Raw genomic sequence first — 12,500 nt, forward strand, 5'->3', positions numbered from 1 at the left:
GCAAACACTTGAGGTAAGTGCTTGTTGCAGCCCTCGGGGAAAAAAAACTTTTAAAACAGAACTTCCTGTTTTAAATCACAACGGAAGTCAATACGACACCCGCGCTGTTCCCGGAATCCATTTAGGAGACGTATCGTCGTTCAGCGCTAAGTGGAATAACTACGGCAGAAAGGAACGTTTTGGGTCAATATGTGAACAAACCTTGTTGCTTTTAATAACTTTCCTCAAAGTAACGCTGCCTTTTTTTTTTGATTGGACGACCTCATACCTGATATTCACATCTATTCTCTATCTCGTTCACCGCGTGGAAGGGAAGTCATTCTTTTTAAACCACGCCCACTTTTACCAGTGATTAGTCAAACATAATGCCCACTTCACACTCTGTGTAGACTACTGGCAAGAAGAAAGATAAAAGCAGTTGAAGAGTGCAAATCGTGAAGGCGGCTGGGTAGCGCAGCGGACTAAGCGCCTGCCTACCACCGCAGAGACACTGGCATCGAATCCAGCCGTCAGCGGTACCTCCGGCTTGGTCGGGTCGTCCATACTAACACGATTGGCAGTGTTAGCGGGTGGGAAGCCGGCGGGGTGTGTAATAGGTATCCTGGTCGTTGTAAACAGCGACTCCTACTGGTCGGTCGGGGGCGCCTGCTCAGCGAGGAAGGGAACTGGGGGGGAAGTAGTGTGAGCCTCCCACGCGTTACGCTTCCCCCAGTGAGAGTCCTCGCTGTCAGGTGAAAAGAAGCGGCTGGCTGACTCCACATGTATCGGAGGGGACATGTGATAGTATCTATCAACCCTCCCTAGACCGGCAAGTGGGGGGCAAATGCGCGCAACGACCAGGAAGGGAGGGAAGGGAATTGGCATAACGACTAAATTGGGATGGGAGAAAAATACAGAGAAAAAAGGGGGAGAAAAAGTTGATAAAAAAAAGAGTGCAAATCGTGTTTGTTTCACATGATATATTGATCGGGAGGTCCAACGGTTTTTCTGCCGTCACTGAAATCTTGTTTTAAAAAAAAAAATCGGTGGTAGAGGCGATATTTATTTAAATGGCATAGTCCACCGCTGTGAGATGTGAGAGAACGTTTGTTTTTAGTGGCAAAATAAAGAAATAATAATTTTGTTCCGTAATCAAATGACCCGGCTATAATCCAGTTACCTTTTTAACGGCACACCCGTTACCTTTTGGTTAAAAACTCAAAAGTCCCAAAAACGGAAAGAATAATCCAACTTCACGCAGCAACATCTGGAGGCAAAAACGTCGTTGTTGGCTCTTATTTAACCCTTTCACTGCCACACGACAGCCGGTTAACCCTTTCACTGTGACAATACAGAAGGTTAGCCCTTTTACTATCACACAACTTATTGCAAGTCCGGGACTCAAACTGTGAGTGAAGGCTCTCGCCCCCTGGGTTCCAGACTCATTAAGAACCTATAGTCTCTCGCCCCCTGGGTTCCAGACTCATTAAGAACCTATAGTCTCTCGCCCCCTGGGTTCCAGACTCATTAAGAACCTATAGTCTCTCGCCCCCTGGGTTCCAGACTCATTAAGAACCTATAGTCTCTCGCCCCCTGGGTTCCAGACTCATTAAGAACCTACAGGCCTGGCGGCGCATTCTGGTTCCTGACCCACAGTTTGAGATGGAGTTTCAGAATGTAACGTCCTTTTGTTGTGAGATGATTCTTTTTTCTACTGATCATAGATCAGTGGATGATGTCAAGAGAGTCCAGTGGCCTGTAGCGTTCGGCGGCGCTCTCCTCTGGCTGACCTGGGGTCAGTAGTGGAGCCCTTCCTCCAGGGAACCCTTGGCTTGCCAGATCTTTACCGTCCGGTCACTGTGATGCACACGCACACGCACACACACACACACACACACGCACACACACACACACGCACACACACACACACGCACACACACACACACGCACACACACACGCACACGCACACGCACACACACACACACGCACACGCACACGCACGCACACACGCACACACACACACACAAGGGAAGAATGATACATTAATGCATAGCAGTACATAGGAAAATAGGAAATATAGCGCTCTTATCCCGTCTTCCTCAGAGAGAGAGAGAGAGAGAGAGAGAGAGAGAGAGAGAGAGAGAGAGAGAGAGAGAGAGAGAGAGAGAGAGAGAGAGAGAGAGAGAGAGAGAGAGAGAGAGAGAGAGAGAGACTAATAGTTACTCTGAGGCGGTGAACAGCTGGCTGCTGTTGGTGGCCAGGCTGTTGATGGGGCTGTCGTGTCCCCGGACGTCCCCCAGGGGCGCCAGAGAGTCGGAGTGCCACAGACGCAGCAGGCCCCCCCTGCAGCCGCTCAGCAGCACGGGGCAGCCGGGCACCACGCCCAGAGCGCTGACCCAGTCCGAGTGGGCGCCGCTGGCCTGCTGAGGAGAGGAGGGACGACGGATCAAATCAGTTACTACATTTAATAATAATAATAATAATAATAATAATAATAATAACGGGTAAATGGTCCAAATCGCTTTATAATAATTTTGTTCCTGACATTTTTTTAACCCGTTCACTCACACGTTCACACACCGACGGCGGAGGCGACCGTGCCAAGGTGCCGACCTGCTCATCGGGAGCAGTTAGTTAGGGGTTAATAAGTGTCTCGCTCAAGGACACTTTCACACACGCTGCCCGGGAGGCCTGTATCAGTTCCGCAACCGTTCCTATTTCCGGGGTAGGCCTGATTGGCCGCGACAGGCACGTGACCCGCCGCGGCCACGCCCCGCGGCAGCCCCAGGACGCGGCAACGAGGCTGCTGTGTTTCACCGCCGCTTTCCGCCTTCAACGCCGCCCGCAGCAGCAAATTTGCGCGAGCGCAGGATTATTTCAGTGTGTATCATGCAATCATTTATCATTTAACATTTGAAAGGCATACATTGTTGTATGAAATAAAATAGTATAGAGACATATGTACAGCGTTCGATGCAGAATAGAAGTAACTGAGTTACCATACAATATACAATATGCTATAGTGCAAAGCAGAAATGGGATGAGGTACAATTTACAGTAAGGTGATACTATGCAATGTACTAATATACAATACGGCTCACTTTTCCCACTTCAATGACAGAGCCGCTGTTTAATAATATTGTCGCGGCGGAGCTCCGCGTTGTGTAGCAGTAATCCCCCCTTTTTTACTATCGACAACTAGCTCAACTGGCAGCGCTGCCTTGCTGTGGATCCTCCGGTCCGTTGGTCACAAGTTCGATTCCCTTAATTTTTTTTTTTTTTTTTTTTTTTAACATGCATTCTTTCGCCGGTTAAGTTTAGGCATGTTAACTTTAAGCATAGTATATTGTATGGTACAGTAACAGTCTCTGGAGCGCAACAGTAAGAAGCATTTGCACTGCAACTCCGAAACAATGCTTAAAGTTAACACTGTAATATAAGGGTAACGCTAGGTGTCCGAAAGATGCATCAGCGGTGGTGACAGTGTGTGTGTGACAGTGTGACAGTGTGTGTGTGACAGTGTGACAGTGTGTGTGTGACAGTGTGTGTGTGTGTGTGTGTGACAGTGTGTGTGTGACAGTGTGTGTGTGACAGTGTGACAGTGTGTGTGTGTGTGTGACAGTGTGTGTGTGACAGTGTGTGTGTGACAGTGTGACAGTGTGTGTGTGTGTGACAGTGTGTGTGTGACAGTGTGTGTGTGACAGTGTGACAGTGTGTGTGTGTCAGCGTTTCCGTTAGCCGGTAATTACCGGTATTTGACCGGCAAAATCTGTTGAAGTCCGACATATTTAATCTCTCCGGCCTTAATGTCCGGTGAAAATAATTCCCTGAGTCTAAGCACAATTTGATTATTTGAATTATATTAAAATAGGCTAAAATTAAATAGCCTATGCGATGAACGAAACGGTCATTACATTTGTTTCCTCGTTGCTTCTAATAATGACAACGACGTTGTCAGCGAGAGCTTAGTGCTGGGTGTGCGAACTTTTGTGAAGCTGCAGAGCCATAGCAACAGCAGCACAATGCAGTATTCCAGCAGTACTCCAATTCAGCCATTTTCAGCCAATGTTGGGTGGGGGGCGCTGCTGTGCGGTTCCCAGAAAAGAGCCAATAACAGCTGAATCAGCTGCTCTGCAGCGCCATACTCTTTGCAAATAAGTCGTTGCGAGGTGGAGAGAGTCGTCAACCAAACCACGATAATGTTGCCGTCTCTCTGCTTTCTCAGTTCTTCGCTTGATATAATTAATACAAATGTCCAATATAACGGAATTCGTTAGCTCATAAAAATGTGATTATAACAGACTGCTGTTTAGTGTCGGACCGACTGCCCACAGACGCGGTCTATTTTATTTCAAGTCAGCAGCAGCACGGAGTATCGAGGGACTTATTTTATTTGGAATATATTAATGACTGTATACGCAAAAGTAGCCTAGTTTTAAGTAATACTATTATAAATCTACATGCCTTGAGGATGACATTCTTTATATAGCCTGCCTATCAATTGTTTTAAAGCTCAATAAACTATGACCGGAATTAATCTCATTTGTCCGGTAGATTGAAATCTTGCAGGTCACGGAGACCGGCAACAATTTTTTCTAACGGAAACCCTGGTGTGTGTGTGTGACAGTGTGTGTGTGTGACAGTGTGTGTGTGACAGTGTGTGTGTGTGTGTGTGTGTGTGTGTGTGTGTGTGTGTGTGTGTGTGACAGTGTGTGTGACAGTGTGTGTGACAGTGTGTGTGTGACAGTGTGTGTGTGACAGTGTGACAGTGTGTGTGTGACAGTGTGTGTGTGACAGTGTGTGTGTGTGTGTGTGACAGTGTGTGTGTGACAGTGTGTGTGTGACAGTGTGTGTGACAGTGTGTGTGTGACAGTGTGTGTGTGACAGTGTGTGTGACAGTGTGTGTGTGACAGTGTGTGTGTGACAGTGTGTGTGTGACAGTGTGTGTGTGACAGTGTGTGTGACAGTGTGTGTGTGACAGTGTGTGTGACAGTGTGTGTGTGACAGTGTGTGTGACAGTGTGTGTGTGTGTGACAGTGTGTGTGTGACAGTGTGTGTGTGACAGTGTGTGTGTGACAGTGTGACAGTGTGTGTGTGACAGTGTGTGTGTGACAGTGTGTGTGTGACAGTGTGTGTGTGACAGTGTGTGTGACAGTGTGTGTGTGACAGTGTGTGTGACAGTGTGTGTGTGACAGTGTGTGTGTGACAGTGTGTGTGTGTGTGTGACAGTGTGTGTGTGACAGTGTGTGTGTGACAGTGTGTGTGTGACAGTGTGACAGTGTGTGTGTGACAGTGTGTGTGTGACAGTGTGTGTGTGACAGTGTGTATGTGTGTGTGTGACAGTGTGTGTGTGACAGTGTGTGTGTGACAGTGTGTGTGTGACAGTGTGTGTGTGACAGTGTGATAGTGTGACAGTGTGTGTGTGACAGTGTGTATGTGACAGTGTGTGTGTGTGTGTGACAGTGTGTGTGTGACAGTGTGTGTGACAGTGTGTGTGTGACAGTGTGTGTGTGACAGTGTGATAGTGTGACAGTGTGTGTGTGACAGTGTGTGTGTGACAGTGTGTATGTGACAGTGTGTGTGTGTGTGTGTGTGTGACAGTGTGTGTGTGACAGTGTGTGTGTGACAGTGTGTGTGTGTGACAGTGTGTGTGTGACAGTGTGTGTGTGACAGTGTGTGTGTGACAGTGTGTATGTGACAGTGTGACAGTGTGTGTGTGACAGTGTGTGTGTGACAGTGTGTGTGTGACAGTGTGTGTGTGACAGAAAGCTAAATGAGACCTTGTCCGGTGTGTTTTATGTTTACGTTGTAAATCTGGATAGTGGATCGTTCACAAGGAAGATATTCTTCTTCTATGTGACTAGGGATGTCCCGATCACATTTTTTTGCTCCCGATCCGATCCCGTTCATGTGATTTTGAGTATCTACCGATACCGATCTTTCCCGATCCGATCATTTTTTATTTTTTTTATTATTATTATTATTATTATTTTTTTTTTTTCATCCCAATTTCTCACATTACATTCACCCTGAATGTTGACGTTATCCAGGTGAAAAGTTAACTTCATTCAAGCGAGGCATTGCAATCCTTGACATAAATAATTTGATGTATAATTAAATCAAAGGAAATGCGTTTGGGTCTGAGAGTGCGGCTGGTCTGCTGTTCTGCAGCTGGATACTATTGGTTTGTTTTGGCAAAATTCTTCAGCTCTGTGTGACAATAAATAAATGAATGATGATATGCAATTTAAAACCAAAACTAGGGGAGCTCCAGTAGCTCACCACGTACCTCGAGCGCTATTTCGGCGCCGGGGACAACCGTGCTCGTCACGGATCTGGGGTTTAGCGAGTTCGAATCCCGGACTGCAGCCGTGCCTTTCCCAGAGTGTCTTCCCCCCCATCTGTACCCCTTCAGCCTGTTTCTGTCGGTCATTCTTGACCAGAGTAAATGCGATAAACGCTAAAAAGAGCCAGGGGAATGGCCAAAGTTTTAAAACCAAAACTAAGGCCTCAGTATGAGTTTAAGACGTGAACATGGTCATGTTTGTTGAATAAAGAAAAAATAAGTAAAAGAAAATTAAAATCCCTTTTTTTTTATTTTTCTTTTTTGTCGATCCCGATCTTCGGAAAATCACGTGATCGGATCGGGACATCCCTATATGTGACTATATTCTGTGTCGGCGAGGGAGGATTCGGCCCTCGTTTCAGTCCTCTAGCTACATGCAAAATACACAGGCAAGTGTGAACAATGCAGCCGCTTGTCTACTTGTACGTACGGTTAAGAGCAAGTATACCGTCCGAGACCCTAACAGTTCAATTCTAAAACCTTTACAACAATAATAAACTTGAATGTATTAGGGGGGGGGGGGGAATTAAAAAAAAGCATGTGATGAAAAAGATAAATGTCTGTGAAATTTCAAACAGATTTGGAATTAAATATATTGCCATGTATTTCAACCAATTGTTCTTTGAGTGTCTTTTATAAATAATTTACACATTCTCGCCCAAATTGATCTTTTCGGTCCCAAGATGCAAAAAACTTTTGGGAACCTGTTACGTTAAAGAATCCAACAGGGTTCTGATCATGAACCAGATCTTTGGACCGAGGCGTGAAGCCGGGACCTCACCGGGGTTCCGTGCGAGAACAGCGAGCGCTGCCGTCCACGCCGTCGAGTCCCACTTCAGAGCGGGTGAAAGCGCACGGAGGAGGAAGGCACGTTCACATCGGAACAGCTACATGTATATTATGCGAAGTCAGTCCCTGTTTGAAGTTTTTTTTTTAAGATTTCCAGTTCCAGTGTTCTACCGTCCATTTTGCATGTATAACCAGTTATTATCTAATTAATTAGAATGTTAGAATGAATTTTAGAAATGATGAAATCAGTGTAAACTGTACTTCTGAAAAAGTATAGTACGGCTTATTTGTATTGGAAATGCAGATATCGAGTGTATTTCTGTGAAAATGCGCGTGTGTGGCGCGCACGCCTCTGAATCCCAACCCAACGGGAAATAATTCGCTTCCTGCCCGCGCGCGGCGGCCGGTGTGAAGTTGAACAGTGACGCCCGTTAAAAGTGAAGCGCTGATCGCCCCCACTCCCACCTCACGCCCACCCATGTCCCACGTTCGGTGGGTTTGGGCCGCGTAACACTGTCACATAGCTCAGCGTGTAGAACATCCGGTACCTGTATGAGTCGCTTGCTGGCCAGGTCCCACTTCTTTATACAGCGGTCTCTGGAGCCGCTGAACAGACTGTCTCCGTGGACGGCCAGGGACTCCATGCCGTCCTGGTGGGCGGGGTCGAAGGTGTGGCTGGAACCAATGCTTCCCTGTACCCCCTCCGTTACCTCAAACATCTGACACACACACACACGCACACACACGCACACACACACACACACACACAACAGATTGATTACTTTTATTAGTGTCATGCACCCAAGGTGCCCTGCCCACATGGACTGATGCCTTGTCCCCATTAGCTATGTTCAGCCTGGCTAGCCGTGGTTTAGCAAGGTGTGTGTCTCCATGAGCTATGGAGACCTTTCAGAATTCACACAACCAACTGTGGTACACACACAAGCTAAACCGTGATATAACACAACAGTCTCGACCAGGTCTGGCCGGGTTGTGAAAGGTGTCTGTCTCAGCCGGGGTCCAGCTGGTTTCGCCAGGTTCTAAAGACAATGGAGACGCTCACTGTGTGCGCCAGACTGGGCCACAGCACGGCTAAACCCTGGCTAGTGGAGACAAGGCCACAGCACGGCTAAACCCTGGCTAGTGGAGACAAGGCCACAGCACGGCTAAACCCTGGCTAGTGGAGACAAGGCCACAGCACGGCTAAACCCTGGCTAGTGGAGACAAGGCCACAGCACGGCTAAACCCTGGCTAGTGGAGACAAGGCCACAGCACGGCTAAACCCTGGCTAGTGGAGACGAGGCCACAGCACGGCTAAACCCTGGCTAGTGGAGACAAGGCCACAGCACGGCTAAACCCTGGCTAGTGGAGACAAGGCCACAGCACGGCTAAACCCTGGCTACTGGAGACAAGGCCACAGCATGGCTAAACCCTGGCTAGTGGAGACAAGGTCACAGCACAGCTAAACCCTGGCTAGTGGAGACAAGGCCACAGCACGGCTAAACCCTGGCTAGTGGAGACAAGGCCACAGCACGGCTAAACCCTGGCTACTGAAGACAAGGCCACAGCACGGTTAAACCCTGGCTAGTGGAGACCAGGCCACAGCACAGCTAAACCCTGGCTAGTGGAGACAAGGCCACAGCACGGCTAAACCCTGGCTAGTGGAAACGAGGCCACAGCACGGCTAAACCCTGGCTAGTGGAGACAAGGCCACAGCACGGCTAAACCCTGGCTAGTGGAGACGAGGCCACAGCACGGCTAAACCCTGGCTAGTGGAGACAAGGCCACAGCACGGCTAAACCCTGGCTAGTGGAGACAAGGCCACAGCACGGCTAAACCCTGGCTACTGGAGACAAGGCCACAGCACGGTTAAACCCTGGCTAGTGGAGACCAGGCCACAGCACGGCTAAACCCTGGCTAGTGGAGACGAGGCCACAGCACGGCTAAACCCTGGCTAGTGGAGACGAGGCCACAGCACGGCTAAACCCTGGCTACTGGAGACAAGGCCACAGCACAGCTAAACCCTGGCTAGTGGAGACAAGGCCACAGCACGGCTAAACCCTGGCTAGTGGAGACAAGGCCACAGCACGGCTAAACCCTGGCTACTGGAGACAAGGCCACAGCATGGCTAAACCCTGGCTACTGGAGACAAGGCCACAGCACAGCTAAACCCTGGCTAGTGGAGACAAGGCCACAACACGGCTAAACCCTGGCTAGTGGAGACAAGGCCACAGTACGGCTAAACCCTGGCTAGTGGAGACAAGGCCACAGCACGGTTAAACCCTGGCTAGTGGAGACAAGGCCACAGCACGGCTAAACCCTGGCTAGTGGAGACAAGGCCACAGCACGGCTAAACCCTGGCTAGTGGAGACGAGGCCACAGCACGGCTGAACCCTGGCTAGTGGAGACAAGGCCACAGCATGGTTACACCCTGGCTAGTGGAGACAAGGCCACAGCACGGCTAAACCCTGGCTAGTGGAGACAAGGCCACAGCACGGCTAAACCCTGGCTAGTGGAGACAAGGCCACAGCACAGCTAAACCCTGGCTAGTGGAGACGAGGCCACAGCACGGCTAAACCCTGGCTAGTGGAGACAAGGCCACAGCACGGCTAAACCCTGGCTAGTGGAGACAAGGCCACAGCTCGGCTAAACCCTGGCTAGTGGAGACAAGGCCACAGCACGGCTAAACCCTGGCTAGTGGAGACAAGGCCACAGCACGGCTAAACCCTGGCTAGTGGAGACAAGGCCACAGCTCGGCTAAACCCTGGCTAGTGGAGACAAGGCCACAGCATGGCTAAACCCTGGCTAGTGGAGACAAGGCCACAGCACAGCTAAACCCTGGCTACTGGAGACAAGGCCATAGCACGGCTAAACCCTGGCTAGTGGAGACAAGGCCACAGCACGGCTAAACCCTGGCTAGTGGAGACAAGGCCACAGCACAGCTAAACCCTGGCTAGTGGAGACAAGGCCACAGCACAGCTAAACCCTGGCTAGTGGAGACAAGGCCACAGCACAGCTAAACCCTGGCTAGTGGAGACAAGGCCACAGCACAGCTAAACCCTGGCTAGTGGAGACAAGGCCACAGCACGGCTAAACCCTGGCTAGTGGAGACAAGGCCACAGCTAAACCCTGGCTAGTGGAGACCAGGCCACAGCACGGCTAAACCCTGGCTAGTGGAGACGAGGCCACAGCACGGCTAAACCCTGGCTAGTGGAGACGAGGCCACAGCACGGCTAAACCCTGGCTACTGGAGACAAGGCCACAGCACAGCTAAACCCTGGCTAGTGGAGACAAGGCCACAGCACGGCTAAACCCTGGCTAGTGGAGACAAGGCCACAGCACGGCTAAACCCTGGCTACTGGAGACAAGGCCACAGCACGGCTAAACCCTGGCTACTGGAGACAAGGCCACAGCACAGCTAAACCCTGGCTAGTGGAGACAAGGCCACAGCACGGCTAAACCCTGGCTAGTGGAGACAAGGCCACAGCACGGCTAAACCCTGGCTAGTGGAGACAAGGCCACAGCACGGCTAAACCCTGGCTAGTGGAGACAAGGCCACAGCACGGCTAAACCCTGGCTAGTGGAGACGAGGCCACAGCACGGCTGAACCCTGGCTAGTGGAGACAAGGCCACAGCATGGTTACACCCTGGCTAGTGGAGACAAGGCCACAGCACGGCTAAACCCTGGCTAGTGGAGACAAGGCCACAGCACGGCTAAACCCTGGCTAGTGGAGACAAGGCCACAGCACAGCTAAACCCTGGCTAGTGGAGACGAGGCCACAGCACGGCTAAACCCTGGCTAGTGGAGACAAGGCCACAGCATGGCTAAACCCTGGCTAGTGGAGACAAGGCCACAGCACGGCTAAACCCTGGCTAGTGGAGACAAGGCCACAGCTCGGCTAAACCCTGGCTAGTGGAGACAAGGCCACAGCACGGCTAAACCCTGGCTAGTGGAGACAAGGCCACAGCACGGCTAAACCCTGGCTAGTGGAGACAAGGCCACAGCTCGGCTAAACCCTGGCTAGTGGAGACAAGGCCACAGCTAAACCCTGGCTAGTGGAGACAAGGCCACAGCACAGCTAAACCCTGGCTACTGGAGACAAGGCCACAGCACGGCTAAACCCTGGCTAGTGGAGACAAGGCCACAGCACGGCTAAACCCTGGCTAGTGGAGACAAGGCCACAGCACAGCTAAACCCTGGCTAGTGGAGACAAGGCCACAGCACAGCTAAACCCTGGCTAGTGGAGACAAGGCCACAGCACGGCTAAACCCTGGCTAGTGGAGACAAGGCCACAGCACAGCTAAACCCTGGCTAGTGGAGACAAGGCCACAGCACAGCTAAACCCTGGCTAGTGGAGACAAGGCCACAGCACAGCTAAACCCTGGCTAGTGGAGACAAGGCCACAGCACGGCTAAACCCTGGCTAGTGGAGACAAGGCCACAGCTAAACCCTGGCTAGTGGAGACAAGGCCACAGCACGGCTAAACCCTGGCTAGTGGAGACAAGGCCACAGCTAAACCCTGGCTAGTGGAGACAAGGCCACAGCTAAACCCTGGCTAGTGGAGACAAGGCCACAGCACGGTTAAACCCTGGCTAGTGGAGACAAGGCATCACATGACACTAAATATACAAACAATACAAGTATACAACATTAAAACAATACCGGTCTCACATACTTTACCAAGAACAACCTAGAGAATACATTTCCTGAAACAAGTCTTTCATAATCATTTATGTGACAACAAGAAATGAGCAGAGATAGATGATATTTTACTAAAGAGTACACTTCAGACACAGCAAATCAACTAAGACTTGCCAAAAAAAGTTAAATCTCTAGAATTTAGCTGTCACTAACGCAACAACTATTTCTCTGGGGGGGGGGGGGGGGTTTGTGCGTGCGTGCGTGTTTCCTATCCCGGTGGGGACTTTGACCTGACTGCACACCAACCCCGTGGAGACCAAAATCAAGGTCCCCTGTGAACTGTTTTGAGGTTCATAATTCCTAGCGCCCCCTGTTGTTCACTGGGGGTATTGATGGTATTAAAGTTTGAGAATGTTCCAGTGAACCTTTGTGTCTTTGTTTGACCAAATTCAAATTACTATTCATTAATATTAGTGTGAATTTGAACATATTTTTGGGATCCCCAATGAACTAAACAATAATAATTGTGAGTTGAAAAAATACATGTACAGTATTTCATTATGAATTATGTGGGGTCTCAAGTATGTGTGTTTATGTGTATATGTTTCACTAAAGAAAAATCTCTCTCCTCCAAACATGTTTATTTGGAACAACTATTAATCTGTGTGTGTGTATGGATGGATGGATGTGTGTGTGTGTGTGTGTGTGAGTGTTTATGTGTGTGTGTGTGTGTGTGTGTGTGT

General features: G+C 49.8%; 1 protein-coding gene across 1 annotated transcript in view; it reads right to left on the minus strand.

Moving 5' to 3' along the window:
• LOC311242266 (kinesin-like protein KIF21A) overlaps positions 1-12,500 on the minus strand; it is a gene marked incomplete at its 5' end in the record, with an annotated part of 35,930 nt that overhangs the window by 1,202 nt on the left and 22,228 nt on the right. The window contains 3 exons of the mRNA XM_084338469.1: positions 1-1,836; positions 2,204-2,403; positions 7,664-7,834. The exon at positions 1-1,836 is cut by the window's left edge and continues 1,202 nt beyond it. Of these exons, the coding sequence (XP_084194595.1) occupies positions 1,776-1,836; positions 2,204-2,403; positions 7,664-7,834 (432 nt within the window). The 3' untranslated portion in view covers positions 1-1,775. The remainder of the gene's footprint in view (positions 1,837-2,203; positions 2,404-7,663; positions 7,835-12,500) is intronic.

This window comes from Notolepis coatsorum (genome assembly GCF_963971535.1).
Source record: "Notolepis coatsorum genome assembly, contig: SUPER_15_unloc_3, whole genome shotgun sequence".
Lineage (NCBI taxonomy): Eukaryota > Metazoa > Chordata > Actinopteri > Aulopiformes > Paralepididae > Notolepis > Notolepis coatsorum.